Source organism: Lupinus angustifolius, chromosome LG06 (genome assembly GCF_001865875.1).
Source record: "Lupinus angustifolius cultivar Tanjil chromosome LG06, LupAngTanjil_v1.0, whole genome shotgun sequence".
In the NCBI taxonomy this organism is placed as follows: domain Eukaryota; kingdom Viridiplantae; phylum Streptophyta; class Magnoliopsida; order Fabales; family Fabaceae; genus Lupinus; species Lupinus angustifolius.
In genome coordinates this window covers 2,078,796-2,094,020 of record NC_032014.1, presented here as the reverse complement: position 1 = coordinate 2,094,020, position 15,225 = coordinate 2,078,796, and the positions used below count along the sequence as shown (strand labels likewise).

At 32.4% G+C, this 15,225-nt stretch overlaps 2 protein-coding genes and 1 pseudogene across 2 annotated transcripts; 1 reads left to right on the top strand and 2 right to left on the bottom strand.

Annotated features, from left to right (window-relative positions):
* On the bottom strand, window positions 546-3,615 carry LOC109348819 (NADH dehydrogenase [ubiquinone] iron-sulfur protein 4, mitochondrial-like). The gene is made up of 5 exons (XM_019589385.1): window positions 3,378-3,615; window positions 2,600-2,688; window positions 2,099-2,228; window positions 1,382-1,411; window positions 546-816 (listed from the first exon to the last, which is right to left on the bottom strand). Exons 1-5 carry the CDS (start codon window positions 3,534-3,536, stop codon window positions 757-759), a joined length of 468 nt encoding a protein of 155 aa, XP_019444930.1. The 5' UTR covers window positions 3,537-3,615; the 3' UTR covers window positions 546-756.
* Window positions 6,022-9,446, top strand: LOC109348817 (annotated as a pseudogene).
* LOC109348818 (ADP-ribosylation factor-like protein 8a) lies at window positions 9,575-12,378 on the bottom strand. The gene is made up of 6 exons (XM_019589384.1): window positions 12,152-12,378; window positions 11,603-11,684; window positions 11,453-11,485; window positions 11,229-11,350; window positions 10,185-10,346; window positions 9,575-10,022 (listed from the first exon to the last, which is right to left on the bottom strand). The coding sequence occupies exons 1-6, from the start codon at window positions 12,187-12,189 to the stop codon at window positions 9,905-9,907; spliced, it is 555 nt and encodes a 184-aa protein (XP_019444929.1). The 5' UTR covers window positions 12,190-12,378; the 3' UTR covers window positions 9,575-9,904.

Sequence of the window (15,225 nt, the reverse complement as noted above, 5' to 3'; positions counted from 1 at the left end):
TTTGTTCTACCATTTTCCAGACAAAGACATCAACATACACAGGAACAGATGTTTGGCCACTAGATCAATAAAATGCTGCAATAAATCTACAAAGATACGACCTATACAGCTTATATTTGACCGTAGACCAATAAAAAGATTGTGGCAACAGATCAACGAAGAAACATGGGTGATAAATCATGTGTACAATTAACTATGGGTGTTATGAGAGCCCCACACTTTTTTTGGTTACAGTGAGAGCCCTACAATTGTTTTCTCCGTTTTATTTCCTCCAAAAATGTTGTCAAACTTAGTGTCCAAAATTAACATTTTGTTTAAAAAATTGATTTCCTTCGATGGATATATGTCCTCCACATAGTTCAGAAAAAAGTACTTGTCCAGTGAAAATTATTGAGAGTGCATCCTAGCAATGGAGCTAGTGGTATCACATATTTCACTATTAAATCGTAGCTGATATCTTATAAAACAAAGGTGTGCACTAGCTCCAGTGGCCACCATTAGTTTCAGACCGTTTTGAGGTTTTATTTACAAGTAAAAAAATACGATAATCAAAACATGAACCAAGTTATTCATGCCAGTGCCCGTGGGCAGTTATTCACTACAGTGTGATGCAACTCTCACGTCAAAGAAAGATGCTAGTTAACTGTTACATACAATGTGAGATCAATCTCATTTTGTTTTTATAAAGATTTCATGTTTAAAATATCTCTCGCAAGAAAATATTCAAAAGAGAAAACTGCTTCACTTAGCAACTTCTCATGCCTCGCCCAATTTGGCTGGGCCCTTCCACTTAAAGTTGTCTGCATATGATTTAACCTGAAACCAACAGTGACCATTAACAGAGCTGCTATAGACAGTAATGCATATGCATTTTCTAAGGGTTTGTTTGCAGTTGGTTTTTGGAGGGCAAGAGAGGGAAGAGGAAGGCTTGAGAGCCATGAAAATACACTTGTGAGATGGCTCTCAAGCCTTCCTTTTTCTTTCTTCCCCTCCAAAACTAAACTCGCAAACAGACCTTAACAAAATTGGCTTTATGGAGAGTATTAGAAGAGCAGCACTTTTTTTTTGCAATTTTGTTGTAACAGATTCCTTTATAAGCACGATTAACTCAATTCCCTTGGGAGACATTTTATCCTTCCTATTCCTCAACCAAAAATGATTTCCTTTGTAGTATAAAAACATCAATAATCTATTGATGATTTGAAAGTGCAATCTTAAAGGATTTTGCAAAGGAAGCTAAGATATTAGCTTGCTAATGTTAAAAAATGGAAGGAACTAGGATGAAATGTTACTACAAACAGGGATAAAGTGTCATCCATGAAAATTGAAGAGAAAAAAACATAATTCCATAATAAATACAAATGGTTAAAGAAACTCAAACCTTCAACAATGGTGTTTGCCGTGTCTTGACCTGCAACAAGTTCAGAGCTTTTCTTATTAATGTTTTAATTAAAAAATAGCAACAACACATGAAATCAAATAATATCAAAATAGGCTTGGATTTGTCTGATTAGAGACCTGATGCTTGAATGACCCCCAATAACAAGCAATCCTCTATTCTAATACAGCTGATTTACATTCATCTGAAAAACAAGAGGCACTAGTTCTTCTAATTTAGATTCGATTAGCAAGGTTATATGACAGCAACAAGCAACCCTTGGTTCCACTATGTGGGTTGGCTACATGGATTGAACGCCATAATTTTCTATCAAAAATCATATTCATTGATAAAGTATTGCTCTCTAAATCTACCCTTATCGTTTTGCATGTGGTTTTTCTTGGCCTCCCTCTGTCTCTAGAAATTGGGCTAACCTCTGTTGGATCTACTCTCCTTATTGAAGCTTCTAACTGTCTCCTTCACACATGTCCAAACCACCTAAGACATAATTCTACCATCTTTTCTATAATAGAAGTTACCCTAACTTTCTCTCATGATGCATTCATTCTTAATCCTATCTATATAGTGTGTCCACTCACCATATAAATGTTAGCAATAATAGACAAACCGTATAAAGCATAACAAGCAACATCTTGAATCCAAACTTAAAATTAGAAGACAAAATCACCCATGTCTCAATATTTGAATAATAAGAAATACCACATAATCCCAGCCATGTCTCTCAGCAAATGCTCTTGCTGCTTCTTCACTATCAAAATTCAAGGCAGAATCACCAACATGAGCATATGGATCCCCGGTGGATGTCCATCCCATAAGTGGATTTTCCCACCTGTAAGCACATTTGTCGGTAAGATCAGCAAACTAGTTTACTGAAATTGGTAGTAACTCTTCAACATTCAAACTAATCAATAACTATAAGCATTCAGGGATGGATGTCAGAACCATCAGTGACGTGTAATAAGTTTCATATCAACACCTTTGCAAATTGCCACATGTTATGAAATGTCAATGAGAGCATAAATTTCAACCCGAAATTCGTAAGGATAATTTAGAATCAGAGTCCAAGCCTGCTATCAAACTCATTAAAGACTATATCTTGACAGGAAATTTCAGAAGAAAACATAGAAGCCACAAATTCTATAACTTCAGTGATGATGTTTTCAACTAAATAGTGAGAGACATGAGAAAAAAAGAATATACTTTTGGGTTGAGACAAAGTTGATCTTCCACCTTCCAAGCTTCCCAGTTCCTTGCTGAGTCGCCGTTCTAGCAGGAGAGTAAATCACAACCTGCACCACATTGCAAGTATAAGATAAATGGGTAATTGGGAGAGGGGGACATAGTGATGAGTAAGTATTTGTAAACTTAAAAGTCAGTAAATTGATAATCACCCCGTTGATATGGATGTAATCAAGTTAACCAGAGCTAATACTAGTATGTTAATTTTGTTCAATTAAAATATCCAGATATATACAAGATAAAATCCACTCTCCCTTCAAGAAACAAGATGACCCTCACCAATACACAAATACTATACCAGGGTTCGTTTGTTTAAGCTTTTTTCACACAAATAAACAAGCAACTACTTTGATAAATAATAAAAAAAATCACTAATGCCACTTTTGTACATTTGTTTGGTTGGACTTTTATATGTAAGCTGAAGTACCAAAAATCCTGAAATTCAGCCTCTATGAGAAGCTGTAAATTTTTGGTTCCCAAAGAAAGCTTTGCCTAAATCACTTTTTTTTGAAGTCTAAACAAAGGGACATAATATGATATGCCAGAACGCACCATCTTCAATTTAATACATAGCCGAATGAAATAATACATGCATGTTCACATTGAGCAGCCACGTGCAAAACAGCCACAAATCAAATCACAGCGAAAAAATTATACTATGATAACACCATGTACATGATTGATTCTTTGAAAGAATTGAAAGAAAATTAGGATTTGAAATAGATAGTAGAATATATACCCTTCTACGAAGATGTTCCTCGGGAATTCCAGAAACCATTCCGATCTCGCCTGGTTTAGCCTCCACCAACGCATCGGAAGAGAATGACCTTCCTCCTCGCAACACGGCGGCGCGTATCGCAACACCATGGCTCGCCGCTCGTTGCATAATGTTCGCCATCGTCGATGCTCACTGCCAAGTGCCAAATGAAACCACGAAATCAATTAATCAGATATGCTCTTGCATTTTTATTTATTTTACTATTCCTGCTAATTTATGAATTCACCCCTTCGAAGTTTTAATATTAGTGGAATCACCGGAATGAGAATGCCAATATGCCATTCAGTTATTAAGTTTTTTATTTTTATTTTTACACCATAAAATAAAATAAAGTAAGAAATTAAATAACTCTTAAGTATATGAGTGTGTTTCATTTTTGAATAGTAGAATATCAACAAGTTGTTGTCTTGTAGAAGACCATGTAAGATTTTAGAATAGGATGAAAATGCCCATATTTGTCCATCCCGGTGGACATTTCGTGACATTGCTCGACGACCCGCTTCTATTTGTCTAGATGTGATCCACGCGGGCTCAAGTGCCTGAAGAGCATATCGTCCAAAGCAAATATGATTACCTCGATAGGATATTCCTTTCATCCTTCCTCTATGTTGTTTACGGAATCTGGTTCTTTGGGGGTTATAGTTGATGGTTGGTTGTTTTTCAATTCCATCGCTATTACAGAACCGTACATGAGATTTTCACCTCATACGGCTCCTCACGAATAAAATGGTTCAAAAATAAATAGATTTAGATTTAACTGATAAAATAATAGAAAATACATACATATCTTTAATGAAGAATATGATAGAATCGCGGAATTTTTTGAGATTTTATAGAACCCATTGGTCTATTGACAATTTGTATATCTTGTTTTGATATATAACTAAACATGTATTTTTATAGACAATTAGACAATTGCTGCTATCTATATATATAACTAGATCCAAATAATGTTGTTATGTTATAAGATTATAACGAATCTTTTTTTATTTAATTTATAAATATTATTATAAATAGGATAATAAAAAAGTAAAAATTTTCGCGGGCGAAAATTGACTCTTTCATTATCAATTTAAGATGAAATATAGGGTTATCAGTCATCACTCTTCAAAAAAAAACGGATTGGTTCTTGGTTCGTTTCGCCATCCCACCAAATGAATCATTAAGATTTGTTTTTAATAAAATCTTAGGTATTCATAGGTTTCGTCGTTCCCATCGCTTCTACCTTAATGGTTAGGTCTGAATTCTACAACGGAGCCTCCCTAAGAGGTAATAAGATTTAAAATGAGATTCTCTTTTTTCTTGAATCAACCTTCTCAGTTTTTATTGATTCTTGGCTCTTGATTGATTTGTTTGTTCTAGCAATATATTCATCTATAATATGGATATATGGATTAATTAATGTTCATGCGCTATTACACTACTTTTTATGAGAGTTATGAGATGACCCGTCGACCTTGACATATTAGAATTCTATATCATTGATATTATTTTTCTCTCTTTCTTTCAACCCTTCATTTATCTGTATATTCTTATTGCTTTAAAACTCATAATCAGATTCGCTTTTTTTCCTTTTTTTATGCAATGCAATATTTCAATTGTTATAAATTCTATTTCCAATATATTCTATCTTTTTTTTTATATTTATTTTGACTAGTTCGTTAGATCCAGATAATACAAAGCGATGAGTTAGTTGTTATTTCGTTATTAATTAATTCATACTACGAGTCGGTGTTTCTTTTTTTCTTGAATTCTAACCACCCTAAAAAAAAATCAACGAGTCGCACACTAAGCATAGCAATTCTATCAATATCAAAATAAAATGATTAATCGAATTTATTCAATCTTATAAAAATTTCGGATTTTTTTTAATAAAAAATTATAAATTAGAATTTTTTATATTTTATCGAAACATGAAATCTTAAAGATAAATTGGTTCTTTGGGGGCTAAATATTTGATTCTGGTAAGGAATGTGACCGCGACGAACACCTTAAAATATTCTTGTTAAGTATAAATATTTATATACAGTTAATATATCATCTACCATTCATTTATATTCATTTTTCATTTGTAATTTATTTATTTATTTAAAAGTCAACTATTAGAAATAAATGTCAAATGATGCAGTGACAGTGTATATATCTTTCTAAAGATAAATGAAATGATAGTCACATATATTTTTATGTTAAATAAAGTTATTAAAATTGAAATACTTTATATGAAGTAGGTTTTGCGAATTGACAGCATACCTTACTCTATTTCCTATCAAGAGTATTCTTTCAGGGTAAAGAATTAATGACTAATGTACATAGTTGTCTCTCCTCAAATAGTGTTGTCATCTTGAATCGAACTTTTTGGGATATCGTGATGAGGGATCACTTAGCAATTGTGAGAAACCAGTGATTTGAGAAAATAAGGGTGAATTTCAAGGTGAGAAACCAGTGATTTGAGAAAATTACGTTTTTTTTCAAGAGTTTACAAACACAGAAAATAAAATAAAATACGTTTTTTTATCGTACTCATGTTCTTCCCCAGTTAATCGAAAAATGTTCTGGGTCAAAACGATTTGTGCCTATAACACCATCTAGGTTTTCAATTTGAGATGATTTAATAATTCTAAGATGATTACATATTGTCGTTATGATTTCTATTTGATTCTCTCACACCAAGATTCCATTTACGTGTAACTGTAACTAAAGTAGGTACTAGTAGTGGGAATTTGACATTTTTGGATGTTTAATATATGAAATTAAAGTTCATTTTGGGAATTAAAGGTCAATGATTGATGATTGGGAATTTAAGCTTTCTTTTTATTATTTGACTATAATCTTTGAATGATCAAATGTGTTTTACAAGTTGCTTTATTTTTAGCATTCTGATGGTGTTTGTAGATCAATAATAGCATATATGCTGTTATTTGCTTTGAGAAAATTGTGAAATTTATGGTATACGGTGTACAAAGTGTATTCGTATATATGCTTCGATTTACAATTTGAATAGTATGAAATGATACAAGTTGTGTTTGAAATGATACAAGTTGTGTTTGAAATGATAAGAATTGGTGCATAAAATCTGATAGTTGATGGAGTCACAAGCTCATGGAATGTATCGCCAAAAACATGCTACCGTCACGGAGTCACAGTACCGTGCTTTACTCGTGAATCACCACACGGAATGTAACCTTATGGCCTCGAGTACTGTAGCTCACTGTGATAGAGAAGTTGCTATTACTAAGCCTCGGTCAGTTTCTGGTGGAACATCTAATTCAAAAGAACAAATATCAAGGTTACAGAATTTCCACTTAAGCATATCTTTCATTTACTCTTTAGAGAAAATAAATGGTCTGTGGTGTTTGGTTGGTTTAGTCTTGTTGATGAGTAGCACATGGACAAACATTGTATATTATATATATTACTTTCCTTGCAAGTAACTAGTTAACATTGCATAAATCAAGGTGCTGGTTACCAATCTCTTAAATATCTTAAATGAATAAATAATTAAATTAAATTTCTAGCCATTTTTGCTATTTTTTGGTGAACTTTGGAGTACATGGTATCTTGATTCTTCATTATTTATTGATCTTCATGACGTCTCTTCTCCAAGCATGGTAAAAATACACTAAAAGTATAATTCAGTTTACTATATATTGGCTCCGATTGTATTTAAAAACAGTTCTTAACTAGTTATCTTCTTTTGTGTTGCTTCTGATGACCACATTCCATCAACTCTATAAATTTTTTGGCATGTTTTTCATTGATGGCTGGAACACGATTTTTAATAATGGCAGGTTGGACACTCTAATATTAGAGTCTATTATCAAGTTGAAGGAGCCAAAGGGTTCTGACAGGGTTGGCATTGCTGCTTATATAGAGGTATGAGCCTTTCAATTTCTCCCCCTATGGTTCAAGAACCTGAACATCTTAAGAAACAAAGGACTATCAAAATGTTGGTGCATGTAAAACCAATGCTACATATATTACTTAATTTCTGCTATTGCAAGCCTCTTCTTTTTCATGAATTGTTTTACATCTAAAATTAGACTATAAGTATATTCATTTACTCCATTATCAGACGGTTTCCTTTTAGATATATATATCTTATATTGATTGATATATTACCTATCTTGACAAAATATATGTGCCAACTTGCCAGTCTGCTTTGTGATCAAGTTTATGACATTTACAACAACAACCAATCCTTTATCTCACTAGGTGGGGTTGGCTACATAAATCAAATGACGTCATAATGCTCTATCATAAATCATGTTCATTGACAAAGCATTCAACTATAAGTTTTTCTTTATCATTTCCAAGTTTATGACATTTAAAGCTTATACATTGTTTGGAAGTATTCCTCTCTTAGTTCCATAGAGTTATATTGTTTATCAATCACCAGTGATTTCCACTAACTATTACATAAACCGACATAATTCTTTTCTATTGAGTGCCAAAATTTCACGTTATTTTTATTTGAATATTTCATCTTGTCAACCTAACAGGTCTTCTCGCCTGACAGGTAAGTAGCTGTTAATTTTTTGCCATCCTATGCTTCAGTAAAGGTTACCATAATTCAACCAATCATAATATGCTATATATTGTTTGTCTTGTCAGATAATCTGATTAACTTACCACATTGGTGAATACAGACACAATACTAGAAATATAATTTTTCTTTATGTGATTACCTGCACCATTGCATCCAAAGTAATTCTGAAGCTTTTCACGTCATTAGGATCAATATTGCTCTCCACCGAACCTCGAAAAGTTACTATCAACAAAACTGAAGCATATGGTGGCAAGTGGAAAATTAATGAAGGTAAGTTTATTGTTAGTTAATACTATAGAAGCTCATATTGAGTTTGGCTTATAAAAAACTTAATTTACCAAAGAAGCAGCATCCCCACCTGCAAAAACCTGTGTATGAAGGAAAATGAATCAGAGATAATTTTTGGATCATTTGTGACAATGATAGATATTATCTAATGACAGGTAAAGCGTAAGTACATGATTTCATCAAATCCATCAAGCTCTGAGAAAAGAAGACGCTCTTCCACCTTACTCCTTGAAGAGAGGTCTAAAGATTCTCCAAAAGCAGAGAAGACTGGTGTCAATGACCTTTCAAAATCCCAAATTGACGTAGAGCCATAAAAAATTAAGGGCATTACAGCTCAAGAAGTGGCAGCCGCGGCTGCAATAGCAGTTTCAGTGGCAGAAGCTGCCATTGCTATGGCTGAGGCTGCAGCAGCTAGGGAGGCAGAAGCTGAAGCAGAGGCTGCACAAGTTTTTGCAAAGGCATTAAAGGCCTTTAAATGCAAAAAAAAGTTTTCCTTGGTAAGCTTCCTTAACTAGTAATTTTAATCAATGCCTATAACTGTGATATTCATAGTTCCTTTCTTTCTCTGTTATGAATGCTTTCGGCAAGTAGTTAGTTTTCCCAATATCTTTGTGCAATTTTTACCAAGCTTATCTTTTATTTTTCCGACAACAAACACTCTGCTGTTGTATTCCATCATTTCCTGCTGCCTAATCAATTATTCCTGAATAATGTGTCTCAAGATCTCAGCTAAATATCATCTTAGAACAAAATTTCTGGTGAAAGTTAACACTAGTGCCACCTTTCTTACTTTTGAGACCCCAACACAGTTCAGTACATTGTGAATGTTGTGGGTGTTTTAAGTAAGCTTTAATTAGTGCCACCTTACTTTGGTGCCTCCATAGTATTTTAGCTTACCTTCTTTTATTTTGACAAATTTGTGCAGATGGTGTCAGCTTCTGCATGCTGAGGTGAAACAGTATATTGGCTTGAGGTCATAGTTCTGCTGCTATGCTTCCTCCGTGCATTCAATATGTACATTATTTAGGCTTTTAAATCTGGAACATGTGGGGAATGAACAATGAAACATTTTGTCAGGAGAGAAAGAACTTATTGTTTATTATTATTTTCCCCTTAAAATTAAAATTATCAGGTTTACCATTACAATCATTTTCCAAACAATGTAACATAAACTTTATTCTATTCCATCCCAAAATATCCACACACAACCCAACGTTATTTTCATCACATTCCATCAGGAACAATTCCATTTGGCTCATGTTATTATATCCAAACACAGCAGATAGAAAGAAGCCTTTTATATGCATATTTTGACAGACCAATGGACTTAACAAGAAATCACACATTGCTGACCAATGGAACAAGTCTAATCCAATTTACAAAAACAAAGGCATCAATTCCCTCAGCAAATGCAGTGCTATGAATTTGTAAAGAAATAGCTACACAAACAATGCCCATATGTTTTACTCTTGAAGTAAACATGTATGCCATCCCGATAAATTCCCTATATTACAATAATGGCGTCACATTATAAAGCATCGGAAAAAGGGAAGCAAAATTAATCAACAACCAAATTAGACATGCAGATGCCTCCACTAAATCCCGAAACGTCTCACCGAGAAATTACATTAGAGTTCAAAGCAGAAAGTAGGTTTTAGCTCTTTGATTTGGAATGCTTTACAAGCCAATCGATAACAGAGTCGATGTTGGTTGAGTTTTTGCAGGAGATCATGAAACAGCAAACTTCTCTGTCAGTAATTGACTTCAGATCCCTGCACAACAAAGAGTAATTTTGAGCACTAAAATAATAAGTAAAAGATTTTAAAGTTAGAAGGAAAATGTAGTATTCAAGTAATTTATTTCTGTAACGTTCTAAGATTAGTTAATCCATTATTTTTCCAAGACTACAAAAATCAAAGTGACAGGTATCTTACATTTGGTCTGTCAAAGCTTGTTTAGACAGAGCCCCGGGTTTGTCAATCTTGTTCCCCAACACCAACAAAGGGATACCATTCAATGATGGTTTACTCAGCAAATCATGAAGTTCACTTCTTGATATGCTAAGGTTGTCTGGATCAGCAGCATCAACAACATAGCTGCAGCAAAAAAAAAATCAGATAGCATGAGGTTGTTAAGTATCACAAAGATTACCAGCTCAAGGTGTAAATGCAAAAGGAGAGAACAATTAGGAAAACTTGAACAATATGATGCAGTTAAATAAATGTAGGAAATACGCAACTCAATCACAGATTAAACAGAAAACGTGAAAGATGCATCTATATATAACCAAGTCTTTTTAGAATACGCAGCAGCAAAGCATGCAAAGTGAAAGTTTTAACTTTTTAACATGTGGAACCACAACTGATTGAAGGATAATCAAGTCTGTGCAAAGTTTCAAGAAGCTAAAATATACTCACTTCCTTGCTGCACAAACTGTTTTAATCATGATAAAGACAACCAATATAAAATAGGACTCACTGCCAGAGACATATCGCTTTTAGAAGGCATAAATTAAATAAACTTGCACAGGCAAATTTCAATATGCTTTTTATGGGACAGGAAAGTATGTTTGTCAATTTAAATAATATATAAGTACACAAGGGAAGCACATCTTAATAGGGCATCTAAATGAGAAGTGGTTTTGCATAATTGCCACTGATCAGAAGGAACTTTGTTTAGGTTCAAGGAAGAAAAGATAACTCGACCATTAGTCCAATAGTAACAATTAGACAGGATATAAACTGGTGGTAATGGAACTACCAAGAAAACTGAAAAAACAACAATGCACTTTTGAGGAACAATAACAAAACCAGGGCTTTGACTTGATTGACCACAACTATATCACAAGAAAAGGTATCATATCAAACATTTCTACATTGTAGACACAATAGTTGATTCCCAAGAGAAGTGTAACGTTTATCAGTTATAGAATAATAATAATTTCAAAGTCAGAAGGGCGTAAGAAGTTTGTTCCCTACACAATGGCAGAAACGGCACGACAGTAGCGTTCCCACATGCTGCGAAACCTAGGCTGGCCTCCAAGATCCCATAATTTTATTGTAACATTGCCTTTAGTTACTTTCCTCATATTGAATCCCACCTGGAATCAGAATAGTACTTTCATAATATATACATAACTTCATAAATACTAATATGTAGATGAGAAAGCAATAATTTAAAGTATAAAGTGAACAAAACTTACAGTGGGAATCATGTCCTCGCTATACCCACCAGTCTAGAAAGCAGGAACAATGTCAAGAAAATATATATCAAACTATCAGTTAATCAACCCTATAGTATAAACTATGAAAACAAGTTGGTTAGAGAAAGTGAACAAGATTATGATACTTACAGCAACAACATTTACAAGTGAAGTCTTTCCAGCATTCTGAAGTCCTATCAGAGATAACTCCATTTCCTGCTTAAAGAAAAGGCTGCAATACAAATTCACAACATAATATTAACCATTCTGAACTCAGATACACGCATCCACATAAAACAATAAAACATATATAAAATTATCTCATTTCAGGGCTGCAACCTATGATTTCAAATCTTGATATGAAAAAAGAAGCAGATAGAGTCGAATCAAAAGCCTATCAAAAATAATCTTACTCAGAAAATAACGTGTGCATAAACAGAATTGTCAAACTAATACAGATACAAACTTTGCACTGAACATCATAAAAAGGGTATCAGAAACGAAAGCAAGAAAACATTAAAACACAAATTAATCGTTTTCCGCAACACATTACAAATTATAAAACATAATAGACATATCAAACAAACCATGCAAGAATTAAAATAATTAAAATAGCATACAATAACAAGAACTTGTTCGTTAAAAGAAACAAAAAGTAAAAATTTCGTGTGGCAAGATGATGAAAGAAAGAAAAGTAACCTGCGTAGCCAATTAAGAAAAGCTTCCCAGAGCCCCATTGTTTAACCTTGTTATGAATCTTGATCACCAAATTATTACAAAAAAGAAAAGAAATAGAAATCAGATCCAGGAATCCCCTCTTTCAAAGAGATAGAGAGAGAGAGAGGATCTAGTTGTTTCGAAAATCCAATTACCTCAATTTCCTTCTTCTACCTTCTCACATAAACTTTAACCTTTCATTCTCATCTCATATCTTACCCACAGGTTTTTATTTATTTATTAATTATTATAATATTCAGATCGAACGGTCCTGGATAATATATTCAATCATATTCGTTAATTACGGCGGGTCCCAGTTACGCTTGGCACCAATGTTTGGGAATAGAAGGGTACTCTATTATGGAGCGTGTATGACAATGAAATAAGATTGAATATCTAAAGTGATGATAACCAATCAAAGCCATCTTGTCAGGATGCCATATGTGAGCTGGATAATGGCTCAATTCACTTATCATTGCTAATAAATAATAATGAATAATATATTAGATTTAATTAATTAATATATATAATCAAATATCATAATTTTTATATATTTAAAAATGTTGTGACACCTAGTCAGAAATCAAACCGAAAGATATCTCATATTAGGTTTATCTAGTTAAAAAGGTTAAACTGTCTAGTAAGACTGGATGATTTCATATATAATTTATCATTTTATCTATAAATATGTAGTTATATATAGATACAAAATTTTATATAATTATATTTAAATAATATTTTTCCCTATAGAAGTAAAACAAAAATATTATAGTAATGTTCCATTTTTTTAAAATTTAAGTAAATGGTCTGGTTCACTTCCCAGGTTATTGTAGTTCAATCAGGTTTAACATGGTTTGACTGAAATTTCTCCGGTTCAAAGCTGTCCAACCCCTCACTCGGTTAAGGCTACAAACCAAAGTCATTTTCAAGTCTGATCAGTGGTTAAATTGATCAGACCATCTGGTCTGGTCCGGTTAACAAAACACTTAAACATATATATATATATATATTATAAACCTTATTGTATGTATATTAGTAAATAATGTTAGATTTCTATGAAATTTAATATTGGAGATCCATAGGATATGAATGTACAATCTAATAATTGATTTGATTAATTTATTTTATATAAAAATTACTAGCAATATAAGAATTGCAATCAGTTAATTGTAAATTGAACCATGCTTGTACCACTATAGCTAATTTGATAGATATTTCTATTTTTGAAATTTAAAATTTATTTTTTCATTAATATCACTCTACTAACAATCTCTCATCAAATTATACATTAGTGCTAATAAGATAATTAAAAAAGTACCTATTAATATTTTTGAATTTCTAAATTGGCACCCAATGGAGTAGTATTAATAGATAATTAAAAAAGTATGTAATAATATAGACAATTAAAAAAACGTATTCACTAACAATATATGATTTTTATACATTGTTACTATATTATCTATCATTCATATTTAATAAGTATTGATTATTCAAAAAAGTAATTCAGATAAATAATAAATGACATAATAACTATACATAAATCTATACACTAACAATATAAATATTGCATCACATAAGCTACACACAATTTATTGTGTGGTAAAACGTTTGTTACATCTTTGAGAGAAATTATTGGGGCCCTAGTCCAATGTTCTCAATACATCGTTTGTTACTTATTTTATAATTTCTTTAACTTCTAACATGAGTCACGGATGGTGGTAGATGCATATGAAACAAAACCAGTTTTCTTTATTAATCTTGTGTACATGTTGGAACTTGGAAAGGCAATGAGAACATAAGCAGACGATATAAAACAAAAGGGGGAGAATTAACAGACAAGATTACTTTTCTCCAATCGTGTTTTATTCTCAGTCCTAAGTCTATTATATTTTGAAACATGAATAAAATAAAAGTTTTAAAAATAAAAGTCACATTTTAATTAGTTTAAGACATGTAATTAAACACCATTTAAAACAAGGAATCTTAGTCTTAGAATCAATATGAAGCAAAGCTTAGGGAGAAAGACACGTAGTGTGTAATACATAGAGCATGACGAAAACAAATAAAAAGTGATCATTTCCTTCACTCTTGTAACCAACAATTTCGGGTCCTGATTCGTTATCCATATCTCTAACATTACCATTTGCACTCCCTTCAACATAACCCAATGTTTTTTCTCAAAACCCTGCAACAAGATATTATTAATTAAGTTACTGGAGTCCAGAGTCTCAAATTATGTGTCAGTTAGACAAATGATATTAAAATAATAATAATAGATATTTAATATTTAATATTTTAATTAACAAAAATATGTTTTCATTACTAGTATACATGGTTTGAGAAAATGTTTGCCACATCATCCCAAAACTTAATGTTTTTGTGTCCCAAGTCAATCATATTTCACCAAATCATATAAGAATGTTATTTTTGTTTTTTTTATTTTTGTTTTCAAATATGTGTCAATTTTTCATTAGATTGGGACACAATGAGATACAAAAAAGTGGGATAGCTGGTCCCCATTGAACAAGTCACTCAAAAAGTTCCCACTATTTTGAGACAGCAAATCTGTTTTTGCTCAACAAAAAATCCCAGAAAACTCGTCTGTTATTTTTTATAACATTGATTCCTGCTCCTTTGTTTCAACAATGGTTTAGTGTTAGGTTCCCTGTTCTTGAAAGGAGTTTCGAGAGACATGATCCTTTGCATCATTTCAAAGACTGCAATGGAGGTTTCCATGTGTTCGAAACAAGCAGTATGTAGCTGAATCTTTTTTTCTTCTTCTCTTTAATTATTTGATTGTAAATTTAAATTGGACTTAGAAAACAAATTACATACGTATAGTACGATCCATCATCCTCTGTGTACATGCACAGGTACTGGTAGTAAATAATATGTAACTATAGAATAGACTCATATTAATATTATGTACTAATATATAACTACATGACATATATACAATGACAACGTCACTAGGCTCTTCTGCTAGACGACTTTGAACGCTAGTTCTTGATTCCTAGTTCCAAATTATCATAGTAAATATATCATTTTAACGTAGA

What these genes read in the sequence shown, in the direction of transcription:
- LOC109348818 (XM_019589384.1), bottom strand. Translation starts at nt 12,189, where the DNA reads ATGGGGCTCTGGGAAGCTTTTCTTAATTGGCTACGCAG. An exon ending in CACTTGTAAATGTTGTTGCT is followed by an intron (nt 11,486 to 11,602) that starts GTAAGTATCATA and finishes CCTGCTTTCTAG; the next exon opens with ACTGGTGGGTATAGCGAGGA. An exon ending in GCGAGGACATGATTCCCACT is followed by an intron (nt 11,351 to 11,452) that starts GTAAGTTTTGTT and finishes TTCTGATTCCAG; the next exon opens with GTGGGATTCAATATGAGGAA.
- LOC109348819 (XM_019589385.1), bottom strand. Translation starts at nt 3,536, where the DNA reads ATGGCGAACATTATGCAACGAGCGGCGAGCCATGGTGTTGCGATACGC. An exon ending in AGGAACATCTTCGTAGAAGG is followed by an intron (nt 2,689 to 3,377) that starts GTATATATTCTA and finishes AATGTGGTGCAG; the next exon opens with GTTGTGATTTACTCTCCTGC. An exon ending in AACTTTGTCTCAACCCAAAA is followed by an intron (nt 2,229 to 2,599) that starts GTATATTCTTTT and finishes ATGTGCTTACAG; the next exon opens with GTGGGAAAATCCACTTATGG.